Raw genomic sequence first — 12451 nt, 5'->3', positions numbered from 1 at the left:
TGCTGTGAGGAGGCTAGCAGAAACTCAGTGCAGTGTAATAATTATTTATATCAGTCACAGGTATATATGAGGTAGACTACCAGAGAAGTCTTTGGACATTTATGCTTTGCTAAAGAATATCTATGTAAAGAAATAATATATGTATTACATCATTTGGTGTCTGTTCAGTTTCCTAGTTTGTCTCGCCCCTAAGTAGAAGTAATTATGGGTATTGTATAGGTGTGTGTGTGTTTCTGTGTGTGTTTGTTTTCATGTTTCTTTTCACTAAGCCCAGTTCCAGTTTATGGCCCTTGTGGGGTTGCTTGAAAAAAACAAAAGCACAAGGTGTCGGAAACACTTCCTCTTGTCCCTCAGAAGAGCTTGATGGCCTTTAACCCAACAGGGAACAAACAAGAAAACAAGCACACAATGTGAGGACACACTCAGCTAATGAAGTCTCTCTCTCTCAACATACTGTTTCCCACATGTTTCACTGAATGTCTTTACAAACATTTATGTTGTGTCACATCAACCCCAGTGGTACTTTATGTGTTAGTGGTAGTTTAAACATCAATAGAGGCATTTTCATGGTGCAATAGCTAATTTTCTGCCAAAAAGTTTTGGACTTTGACTACCACTGAATAAAACACATTATGTGTATAATGAGTAGTATAAATTATGCTCCTATCAAAGGACTGACCATAGCTTATGCTTTCTTTGCAACACCACAGAGCCACAGGCCCTGAAATCACACAAGTGCAGCCACTTATTTAGTTTTTTGAATTTGCAATCACTCCATCCAGCATCTGCATCACTATCTTTCCCTCTCTGCCCAGCCCTCTCTCCCTCCCCCCTCCCCTCTCTCTCTCTCTCATTCCTCCCCCTCCCTCCCCTTTTGCTCAATTCATTGTGCCAAAGGAGATTTTCTCCATTGAGGCCCAGTTTCTTAGGTAACCCCAGTGCTGCATGAAATGAGAAGGATAGAGAGAGAGAGGGAGAGAGAGAGAGAGGAGAGAGAGGGTTGGTGGGTGGGTGAGTGGGAGGGAAAGAGGGAGGGAGAGAGGAAGGCAGCGAGAAGCAAACTGGGGGGACAGTGCAAGGAGCGGGCAGAAGTGTCCAAGACACACAAGGAAGAAGTTGCAAAAACAGCCTAAGCAGAAGTCCACAGGAGAGATGGACAAAGTAGGGCAGGTGTTTCAGAGATCACCCTGCAAACTCCAAGGTCCGAGGGAAGGAGGAAAAGAACAGCAAGAAGTCATGGATGAACAAGAACTGAGGATGTTCCCGGCAAACGAGGGATTTTCTGCAAAGAGGGTTTTTTGTTCTTTTGCTGAGTCTTCCATGAAACACAGTATTTAATGTAGGCCTAGGTCTTAGCATTCTTTCCCTCTTGAAAAAAAAGCCTTTCTCTGTGTGGCACTGCTGGTCACACAAACTTTATTTTTTTTATTTTATTATTATTTTTTTTCAATTTTACTTGGCAAATCAGAAAGAAGACGCTTGTCCACCTGCTACAGAATATCATTGCAGTGTTTTCTATCTGTATGTACATTTTGTACATACACCGCATGTATCATTCTTGCCGTATTTAGTGTATTTTGAGGCGTTTTCTCTGAGGAAAGCAGGTGCCATCGTAGTAACCTCCAGCTCGTGGGGAGGCCTGCTGCTCCCAAACTCTGACCTGAAGGGGTCAAGCAGGTGCTGCAGAAGGACGGCTGCAGCTGACCAACTTTTGGGATCCAGTGTGCAGTGAGTGACAGCAGTAACAGTGGCCATGTGCTGATTCATTGTAGGCCAATTGTTCATTCAACTATTCAATGGTGAATTATTTGAAACATTTGAAGTCATTTTATTTGTAGCTTAAGTTTTTAGCATATATTTTAGGCACAAAAAGTTTACATATACTGATGATGTTTTGTAAAAACGTTGTATTGGAATACTTGATTCTAAACTTGAGGCAAAATTAGTTGATGTGATAGTATAAATAAGTGACTTTTTAGCTAAGTTTTAGCTAAGTTTTGGCACACTTGCTATCAGACAGCCTGTTCCAAACCAGCACATCTGAGAAAGAATACATTTTATGGTTTTCTTTCTTAGGGCTCTCCTGTCATTGTATTTTCTTTTTTTTTCACTTTTCTGTTGTTTTAGTGTCTCTTTTGTGTGGACCATGCTGGCATGCCAAGTTATTATTTAAGCCTCTCTCCTTTGATCCCTGTGAGGGCGAGGAGCCTTTTGTGAAGGTCACTCTGTTGCTGCCCTGTGTGCTGACCCTTCCTCCGATGTCCATTGTGCTTCTGTGACTGTGAGGGTCAGCCAGTTATTGAGCCTAAGCCCCAAAGCGGTCCTTACCCCTCTCCTCCTCGACCCTTTTATTAGACTGTTCAGCCGTCCGTACATCCATCCGCCGTGCCAGCGTCCGAGGCCGTCCATCCTATCCCATCTGTCCTGAAACTGGACGTCTGGAGCTGATTGTCCAAACGCAATTCTTGTGTATACCAGTGTGAAAGCAGGAGTTGTGGATGGACATCACGCCCCCGACGGTCCCCAGCTCTTCCAGAAGGGGACGGCCGCATGGACACACAGTCTTCTGGAGGAGGCCTCTCTGTGGCCATGTTGGCCTTTTGTGTGGTGAGTAGCATTGAGAACAGCAAAAAAAAAAAAAAAAAGAAAGAAACGCCCCACCACAGCACAGCACAGCATAGCACACAACCCAGCACTCAGCAGGGCTTCCTGTCGGCTCAGAGCCTGGGACCCAGGAGGTGGGATTGGAGTGACACTCCAGTGCCGGGAAGAAAGAAGTTGAGCAAGCAGAGTGAACACAGAGTACGAGAGAGAGAGAGAGAGAGAGAGAGAGAGAGAGAGAGAGAGAGAGAGAGAGAGAGAGAGAGAGAGAGAGAGAGAGAGAGAGAGAGAGAGAGAGAGAGAGAGAGTGATAGAGAGAGTGATAGAGAGAGAGAGTGAGTGGGGGAGTGAAAGAGCCATGGAGGGTGGGGGTGAGTGTTGAAAACACTTATCTCTACAGAGGCCAGTTGGACATGTCTGATTTGTTCTGCCGTTTGTGTATTTTCACCTACTTCTGCGTCTGTTGCCATTCTCCCAGTGGCTGTCCGTCTCCCTCAGCGCCTCTCAAAGGAAAAGGGTGGGAAGTGAGCGAGAATGGGAATGAATGAGAGTGTGTGCGTGTGTGAAGAATGGGGCCAGCGAAAGACAGAAAGTGAGAGAAAGAGGGGGATTGGGGTGAGACGCAGAGGAGGGGTGCCGCCCCGCGAAAGTGGGATTAGAATAGAAAGAGGCAGAGGAAGACAGAAAGTTGGATTTGGAGGGACACTTTGGAAAGGAAATTTTGATTTTATTTTTTGAACTGGGATAATTTGTCTTTTTTTTTTAATAGGGATTTTATTTTGTAAATCACAATTTTCTTGGAGTTTTCCAGAAAAGTTAAGGTTTTCGAAGTGGGCCCCAGATGAAAGAGTATGTTTAAAATGACAAGGCAATAATGTAGCAAGAGGCAATGCGATAAAGGAAGGAAGGGACGGAGAGAGAGAGAGAGAGAGAGAGAGAGAGGGAGAGGGAGAGGGAGAGAGAGAGAGAGAGAGAGAGAGAGAGAGAGAGAGAGGGAGAGGGAGAGAGAGATCAAGAGGAAGCCAGCATTAATATGCTAATGGCCTGAGTGAGCACACAACAGGCGCACTGACCAAGCAAATCACTGCTGGACACACACTGGGGCTAATCCCCCACACAGTGCTCACGCTCGCCTCACACACACACACACACACACACACACACACACACAAAATGTCAACCGGTGACTGATGTCCTCACATAAACAGTGATACAGTGAGGTGGGCAGGTCCTGTACCAAAATATAACTTTTAGATTATTGTTGACTCTCATTGTGTCCACCTCTCTCTCCCTTATTTACAAACTCACACACCACACACAATACACACACACACACACACACAATACACACACACACAATACACACACAGTCCGTCAGAATCTCCATGGTTATTTAGCCCTGTGGAACCCTTGCTTGGTAGCTTGTGTGTGGATTGTTCTGAGATTGTCAGTTACAGGTTGGTGGGGCTTCGCCCTGCTGCAGTTCTAGTCCTGTCACCCAGAGCAGCCATATTTGCTAAAAAGATATTTGGCCATCTGTGGCTGCCCCAAAAAAGAACTTCAAACATCTTCTGACAAAGCCACAAATCCAGCTTTAACAGTCATATTTGTCATTGTAGTTAGTATGTACTTATCAAGTGACAGGCACTGACATCTTGCATTTAGCCTATATTGCTTTAGGTGTTGTTGTCTTGATTATCCTGTGTAAACTTGTTTTTTTCTTTTTAGATTAAATAAATAAAAACAATTTTTACAGGCACTGACATCTTGCATTTAGCCTATATTGCTTTAGGTGTTGTTGTCTTGATTATCCTGTGTAAACTTGTTTTTTTCTTTTTAGATTAAATAAATAAAAACAATAAAAAGAACACTTGTATATATGTTGTCATTTTTAATAATTTTGACTGTTACATAATTACGGCAAATAAATTATTATCAGTTGCATTTTCAGTTGCAGTTCCAAATACAAAACTAGAACAATTTCATCCATTAGCCCGGGGGATCAATGTGTATGACCAACAAAAGCAGGCAGAATCATTATAGTCAAAGGGGTCAAGTGATGAAGATTTTGCCTTTCGGTAGGCTACAGTTCTGATGTTATTTTCACATGGTGTCAAATTGTTGTTGCTGCTGTGCTTATTTTGTAAATCAACATTTATTTTTTCTTTCCTTCATGTATGCTAGAAATTGAAGGTCCGATCCTACATCTAGAACGTATTTTTATATAATGTTTACAGAATTAGAACCACTAGATGTCGCTATGGTATATAGCCAACTGAATACAAAGGAAGTCTACGCAGAGAGATTGTATCCGGCGGAAAGTGACACATTTTGTTGCTGGTAAATGTTGAGCAAAGCAAAACTAACAACTAACTGTAGACCTGCAGATAATTAGCTATCGTCGTAAATGTATAGTACTTATGAGTTGCATCATGCCCAAAAGCGTCAGAAGTTCGCTTTGATCGAGTATTTTCCTCTCCCGTCGTTGGTGTAAACTGCCGAGCGACGAGCCAGCTGTTCATCACCTCTTCTACGTAACCACTGAAGTAAGTACGACACAGCTGTTGACAGCTTAAGTAGCCTAAACCTCAAGGGAACGTTTCAGTGAGGGTATGATGGTGACACTGTGACACAGTTAATAAGCAAACTGCCTCGAATGCAGGATTGTGCAGTAGGACTGTCAACTTTCTGTCTGTTTCTGTTTCTTTGTTGTTCATGCATGCTCACTTGTCACTTTGTTGGATAGCCTACAGCATTTTTGTTGGGACATTGTAAGTTCTGCGTTATAAACAGTTGTGTACTTATTTATGTAGTTAGTATGTACTTATCAAGTGACAGGCACTGACATAAGCATTGATAAGAACCTTGAAACCTGAAACATTGGCATGCCATAACTTCCTGCAAGAGCACGCCTACTTCAGGTAGGCTATCCCCTAATCAATTAGGCCTATATTCTAATGATGCCCAGTAGCCTAAGCCTACCCACACAATTGACTGTAAACATATCAAATACAGACAAGTAAATTAATACAATACATTGAAAATAGTTTGAATTGATTCTCTGTATCACGTCACTGAAGAACTAAGTCTTCATTTTTCTGTTGCTGTTTGCATCCCATTCTCTGACTCAGCCTGGGATTTTTGATGGGTTACCTTGTTCCTCAGGTTATTCTGACCAGATGGCAAACCCAGTGAACATCCAGGCTCCTAGTAAGACCTGGGAGCTGAGTTTATATGAGTTGCACAGAACTCCCCAGGTAAAGTACCAGTACATATGACTTAAGACAGCTCAATTAGGGCCGTAAGCCACTCATTTTGAAAAGGATGAGCCTAAACATTCTGATTACACATACATTCTTACTCAATGATATTGATATTTATATGCATTCTCCCATGTCCCTACACTAAGTGTCCACCCACTTCACTTGAAGTCTGACAATTGCAAAAGATGCATTTTTTTTTTTAGATATACATTTTTCAGGGATGCCAGCTATTTGTACATAACTAAGTGATTTCTGTATTTCCTACACATATAATTTCCAATTAGATATATTATGAAGTTGAGATCAAGTTAAAAAGTACAAAAGCATAAAAAATAATATCCGCCAAACCAATCAAGGCAATGAGATGTTCAGGCAGTCAACAGAGACATGCCTAGATGCCAATCATATGTTAGCCAATGGAAAACAAGTTACAGTGGTTAGAGAGAGGGGTAATATTTGTTTGACTGTATGTTGAAATGAATACATGCAAAAATGCAAAAATGCAGCAAAAATGACTGACCCTTAAGGATCCAAATCCAAATCAAGACGAGTACTTTTACACAGTAACAGTACATGTGTGTATAGTATATATACTCTTTTAATCCCGTGAGGGAAATTTGGTCTCTGCATTTATCCCAATCTGTGAATTAGTGAAACACACTCAGCACACAGTGAGCGCACAGTGAGGTGAAGCACACACTAATCCTGGTGCAGTGAGCTGCCTGCAACAACAGTGGCGCTCGGGGACTGAGGGGTTAGGTGCCTTGCTCAAGGGCACTTCAGCCGTTCCTTCTGGTCGGGGTTGGAACCGGCAACCCTCCAGTTATAGTGTGTGTGTAACCAGTAGGCCACGGCTGCCCCACTCTGTGTCTGTGTGTGTGTCTGTGTGTGTGTCTGTGTCTGTGTGTGTGTCTGTGTGTGTGTCTGTGTCTGTGTCTGTGTGTGTGTCTGTGTGTGTGTGTGTGTGTGTCTGTGTGTGTGTGTGTGTGTGTGTGTGTGTGTGTGTGTGTGTGTGTGTGTGTGTGTGTGTCTGTGTGTGTGTCTGTGTGTGTGTGTGTGTCTGTGTCTGTGTCTGTGTGTGTGTCTGTGTGTGTGTCTGTGTGTGTGTGTGTGTGTGTGTGTGTGTGTGTGTGTGTGAGAGATGGGTGGCGGTGGTCTTGCCCATTTACTTCTTGTCGTTTGGCAGGAAGCCATCATGGATGGAACAGAAATTGCCATATCTCCCCGAAGTCTCCATAGTGAGCTGATGTGTCCCATCTGTCTGGATATGCTCAAAAAGACCATGACCACTAAAGAGTGCCTGCATCGCTTCTGTAATGACTGTATTGTCACTGCCCTCAGATCAGGGTGTGTATTCTCTCTCTCTCTCTCTCTCTCTCTCTCTCTCTCTCTCTCTCTCTCTCTCTCTCTCTCTCTCTCTCTCTCTCTCTCTCTCTCTCTCTCTCTCTCTCTCTCTCTCTCTCTCTCTCTCTCTCTCTCTCACACACGGAACACTGCAAGCACACAATTTAGCAAAACAAGCTGCACTTTAAAATGAGGTCTGCAACTTGGATGGAAAGATTAACAGCTGAGGGAGTCAACAATATGTCAGACTCAGCTCTCTATACATTTTGAGTAGTTAGTGCCATACATACAATAGGTACCACAAGTACATGCCCTTTAAGGCTTTGAGTATAACATGTGCATTCTCCATAGTATGCTCTTGTTCAGTCTCTTTTTCTACTAAAGTAGTATTCCTAATAGCTAACCCCTGCTGTTTTGAAAACAAATACCCAATGCCAAAAATAACCACGCTGATTACAGTTGCCCTGGCAACATTTTTGGCAAATCTGATTCAATCCTAAAATCTCGCCGAGGTCATGCGAGTCAAAAAAGATTATATCTTACTCAACCGATTCCCCAAATTTTCTCTCTCCCCCCCCCTCCCAGGAACAAAGAGTGCCCTACCTGCCGCAAGAAGCTGGTGTCAAAGCGTTCGCTTCGCCACGACCCCAATTTCGACGCCCTCATCTCGAAGATCTACCCGAGCCGGGACGAGTACGAGGCCCATCAGCGGCGCGCGCTGGACCGCTTCAAGCAGCTGCACAACCCACAGCCGCTCATCCTCAGCATCGAGGAGGGCATCCGCCTGCAGGCCAAATACAGGTCGAGGGTCAACAGAGGGTTGGGCCAGGGGGTGGGGGGGGTGGGGTTTGTCTCTCTCGCCGTACTTGCCAAGAGATAGAAATATGATTGCAGTTGAATACAGTGCCCGCCAACATTAATTGGCATCCCTGGTAAAGATTAATAAAAATGTTTTTTTTTTTCTTTTTTTTTTTACATCTTTTGCTGTTTGATCTTAGTTTCACAATGGAAACAATGAGGACAAAAATCAGTCTTGAACGGGTGCTAGTTTACTCTAAAAGGAAAAAACAAGAAGACCCTTAGAACATCTTCTAAACTAATTCAAGTTATTTAAGGTAATCAGAGTGCTTATGAGCTTTCAAGCAGTAATCTATGAGTGGTTGTTTTATTAAGGTATTTAAAGTCTCACAGAGAGCAGAAGCCCTCGTCACTTGTCAACATGCGAAATACAAGAGAGAGTACACAATTCAAATAACGGCAGTGGCGTTCATAGAAGAATGACCATACTGAAAATAACTCCAGACCTAAGTGCAATTATGGTGGAGGGTTGTGATATTCTGGGGCTTTTAATCCAAAGGCTCTGTGAATCATATTTGTTTATGGTGTCAGTTTATTTTAAATCAAAATCAGAATGCCTCTGCCATTATACTAACAGTCATGATTGGATCATCCAGCAGGTCAAATGATCTATAACATATGTCCATATCAGCACAAAATGTTTTAGTGAACACTGTTTTCTTCCATGGTTATCTCAGTTCCCTGAACTCCTCAGAAAACTAATGTGGTGATCTTAAGAGGAGCATGCACAAGAGAGGACCACAGGATCCTTTCAAATCAAACCGGAGGAATGCTCTCAAATCCCCTGCTTTGTATTCTCAGACTTCATGAGATGTTATAGAAGACTAAAAGCTCTTTATTGGCAAAGAGAGCCTTTAGAAAGATTTAATTTCAGGGGTGCCAATAATTGTGGCACATCTGTAAAAACTGTTGAGGTGAGTTTTGAGGCTAGCGCTGACAAGTCACACAATTCATACCTGAATAAAGCAAACATCCAGTGTGTATACTGCTTTTTTTATTGTATCTTTTTATTTGATAGAAAGCTTGGCATTGCATTGTTGTGCTTGATGTGCTTTGAAATGTTTCAAATACAGAAGCAATCTGCTGTATGATTTTTAACATTCTAATTAGCCACTAAGGTTCATCTGAGGATGTGAATCCCTAATGATCACATCCCTTTCCAGGCAGTTCTAGTTCTAGTGTGTAATCCCACGTTTTCACAGACCTCTGCGGGTGCGCAAAGCTCAGCAGGACGACGGTGACAACACAACCTTCAGTGGTGACGAGGAGAACGCAGACGCCCGCTCTCATGCCTCCCACGACTCTGCCCCCTCGCACCAGACCTCCCTCCTGACCAATCACGCCGCAGAGGCGGGGCCAAGCCGAGCCAAGAGGCCACACGGGTCCGACGAGTCGGGTCCCGAGGCAGACGGCGAGAGCCCCACCCCACCTCGCAAGCTGCAGCGCAACAGCACCAAGTCCGAGATCGAGCTGGTGTTCCACCCACACCCCCTGCTAGTGAACACTGACCTGCACAGCCAGACAAGGTGAGACAGAGGCCTGTCTGGCTGGCACAGCCAGCAATTATCCTTTGGCAACCACAGATTGGGGTTTTCGGGAAGGTTCAAGGTTTCACAATCCTCCTTCAGCAAGACCCACTCAATAGTTTTCATTAACTAAATGAATTAAAATCACCTTGTTGAGATTATACACACAGAATTACTTTATTCCGGTATTCACTAGACTACAGCACATCTAGCATAAACCCCAAGGTTTTTTTTTGTTTATATAATAACAGTGACTGTGCATTACATGAGTTTTTTTTTTTTTACATAGCAAAACGTTATGGTGTCCTTTAGTTTCATTAGAGTCATTTTCTCCCCATCCTGTTTTCAGATATGTCAAAACAACTGCCAATGCCACAGTGGACCACCTCTCCAAGTACCTGGCCTTGCGTATCGCCCTGGAGGAGAGACAGACAGATCGTCCGGCGGAGGAGCCTGGCGTAGGAGAGACAGCAGATGGGGATGAGGACAGCAGGACAAGGGCTCCTGTCCGTCTTCGAGATGTCAGTGAGAAGCAGTACACCATCTACATCACCACCAGCGGCGGCCAGTTCTCTGTGAGTACATCTGACCAAGCTACCATAATGCATGAAATTATTAACAACATGCATATAAAGGAATTTTAATTCAGTGTAAATTAACTATTTAAAGGCACTCACCAAGAACCCAAAATTCCAACAGATTCTTCATTTAATTTACAGTACATAACCTTAGTTTGGGGGGCACTAAGGTTATGTACTGTAAATGAAATGAAGAATCTGTTGGAATTTTGGGTTCTTGGTGAGTGCCTTGAAATACTATAAAAAATTTACTTGAAGCAATCTGTCAGTCCTGAAGGTTATTTATTCGATCCTTGGTTGGTTTAAGGAGAGAACTATCAGGGTACAAATCCAGTTCAATAAGCTATATACTTAACTTAACTAACTATACTTAACTTAACTAACTATACTTAACAGCATCTCTTCACGTTATTGTTGCGCTCTTCCACAATTCGTCTGGTTTTCTTTTGCCAACATCCCATCCCTCCGTCCCTCAGACTCTGAATGGTTCCCTGACTCTGGAGCTAGTGAATGAGAAGTATTGGAAGGTGAACAAACCTCTGGAGCTCTACTACGCTCCCACCCAGGACCAGCCACAGCAGCAGCAGCAGTCTCCTCCACAGCCAGAGAAGTCATCTTCATCACAGCTGTAAAGACTTGTAAGGAGGCTGATAAGAGATCCGTCTCTCTCGTCATTGCTTGCTCTATTATCCCGACAGCATGGAACTGTAAGCTTGATGAATCTCACAACTAAACCACACCCTCTACCCCTGTGTCACCTGTCCAGTGGTTGGTGAAAGGACTCTTGGCTCCAGACACAATTGGAGGCATGACATGTATGGAGGGGTTGAAATGTTATCCTTAAGTAAGGATGCTAAGGACTTTTGCATCTGCATAATGCCAAGGTTAACTACCTTCTTTCTTCAGAAGTCAGTCAGTACCATACCTTGAAAAAAAATTGACTTTTTTATTATTATTATTTCACAACCCTATGCATACGGAGAGAGGACTTGACAGTCAGTCTCACCCAGCACAGAACGATGTTTAAATGAACAATTATCTAATTAACAATGAAGGCATTTTTATTACCCATGTTTGTCATAAACAGCAAAGCTGCCATCAACTAGAAAACAATATTGTTACTACGGAGTATCCATGGTGTGCACCAAAGAAACATGTAATTATGGCCTAGAACCGTAAAGATTTAGTTCTGCTATTACTGCAATGTTCAATTTTATAGCTATATAAGGGGCTGCTTTGCAGAATCGTAAATGATCATTCCGCATGAAAGTTGCTTGGCACAATCCACAAGAGCAAATGTCTTTTCAAGACCTCGCTTTAATTTTAAATGTATATAAATCAAGTTTCTAAATGCACTTTCTCCAAACCATAATCTACGTTAGGATGGGTCATTTTAGATTCCAATTTGAATCTCATTTCTTACTGGACAGTCTTCTGTATGTGAACTGCCACTCAGCTATATCCCACTCAAATCTGTTTGGTAAATTCTTTGATGAAAACAGCTGTTCAAGTTTCTGGTCAAAATTCTTCCATTTTTACTTAATCAGGTGAAACTAAAACAGCCTTACGGCTACTGAAAACAATTGACATTTAACTTCAGTCCACATATCTCCACAAGGGATTATAGTGTCCTGATTTTTTTTTTTTAATATGGTCCAAACAGGATCTTTTGTTCAAAACTCACAGAAATATAAGTATTAATAAAAACTACCAGGTGTACGTTTGACAACACCTGAAGTAATCAAGTCAAACATTGCAGCCTTTACAAGTCCTGAGCGCCAATAGACCTAGAAGTCTTTGGGAACAGGTAATCTGCAAAACTTTGCTAGCTTTAGACTCCCTTCAAATGTGTTTGAGTTTGTCAGACTTCATAAGGAGTCATCAACTACCCAGATCCATAAGATTATGCAAAGTAATCAAGTTTCAAACTCATGAAAAAATGCCTGGTCTACTCTGCTCTAATGCTGTGCTAAAGCCACGCACATTCAGGACAAAAGGTACTAATTCAAAGTTTGGTCTTTTCACATTATCAGAAAGTCTTCTAACCCAAGGTGTTCCCAAACAAATGTTCCTATTTTGATGTACAGGGTCTTTTAGATACTTACTTTTCTGCTAATGTACTCTGACAGACCTAAAAAAAAAATCTGTGAAGCCTATGACTTCATGACAGACATCCCATGAATGACCACACATTCCCCCTCAGTTTCAGATTCTCACCTAGCAAATAAATATTCTCTCATTCACAGTCCAGATGAGCACTTTGCAAAGCACCACAGGAGAA

The 12451-nt window shown here is 42.7% G+C and overlaps 1 protein-coding gene across 2 annotated transcripts; it reads left to right on the top strand.

Annotated features, from left to right (window-relative positions):
- Nucleotides 1-4892: 4892 nt before the first annotated feature.
- Nucleotides 4893-11671, top strand: LOC121696075 (E3 ubiquitin-protein ligase RING2-A-like). Of its 2 annotated transcripts, none has more exons than XM_042077399.1 (7): nucleotides 4893-5147; nucleotides 5733-5858; nucleotides 7051-7211; nucleotides 7794-8009; nucleotides 9269-9592; nucleotides 9942-10167; nucleotides 10647-11671. In XM_042077399.1, the coding sequence occupies exons 2-7, from the start codon at nucleotides 5781-5783 to the stop codon at nucleotides 10800-10802; spliced, it is 1161 nt and encodes a 386-aa protein (XP_041933333.1). In that variant the 5' UTR covers nucleotides 4893-5147; nucleotides 5733-5780; the 3' UTR covers nucleotides 10803-11671. The 2 variants fall into 2 exon arrangements, with proteins under 2 accessions (XP_041933333.1, XP_041933332.1); XM_042077398.1 differs by having other exon boundaries at nucleotides 4894-5147; nucleotides 5767-5858.
- Nucleotides 11672-12451: the final 780 nt, after the last annotated feature.

This window comes from Alosa sapidissima, chromosome 21, assembly GCF_018492685.1.
Source record: "Alosa sapidissima isolate fAloSap1 chromosome 21, fAloSap1.pri, whole genome shotgun sequence".
Classification (NCBI taxonomy): domain Eukaryota; kingdom Metazoa; phylum Chordata; class Actinopteri; order Clupeiformes; family Clupeidae; genus Alosa; species Alosa sapidissima.
The sequence above is the reverse complement of the archived record's forward strand: the minus strand, read 5'-3'. Positions and strand labels throughout refer to the sequence as shown.

Excerpts from the sequence above, each read along its gene's own strand:
- LOC121696075 (XM_042077399.1), top strand. The coding sequence starts at position 5,781 with ATGGCAAACCCAGTGAACATCCAGGCTCCTAGTAAGACCTGGGAGCTG. Across the intron at positions 8,010-9,268 it reads CGCCTGCAGGCCAAATACAG|ACCTCTGCGGGTGCGCAAAG; the intron begins GTCGAGGGTCAA and ends ACGTTTTCACAG. Across the intron at positions 10,168-10,646 it reads CCAGCGGCGGCCAGTTCTCT|ACTCTGAATGGTTCCCTGAC; the intron begins GTGAGTACATCT and ends TCCGTCCCTCAG.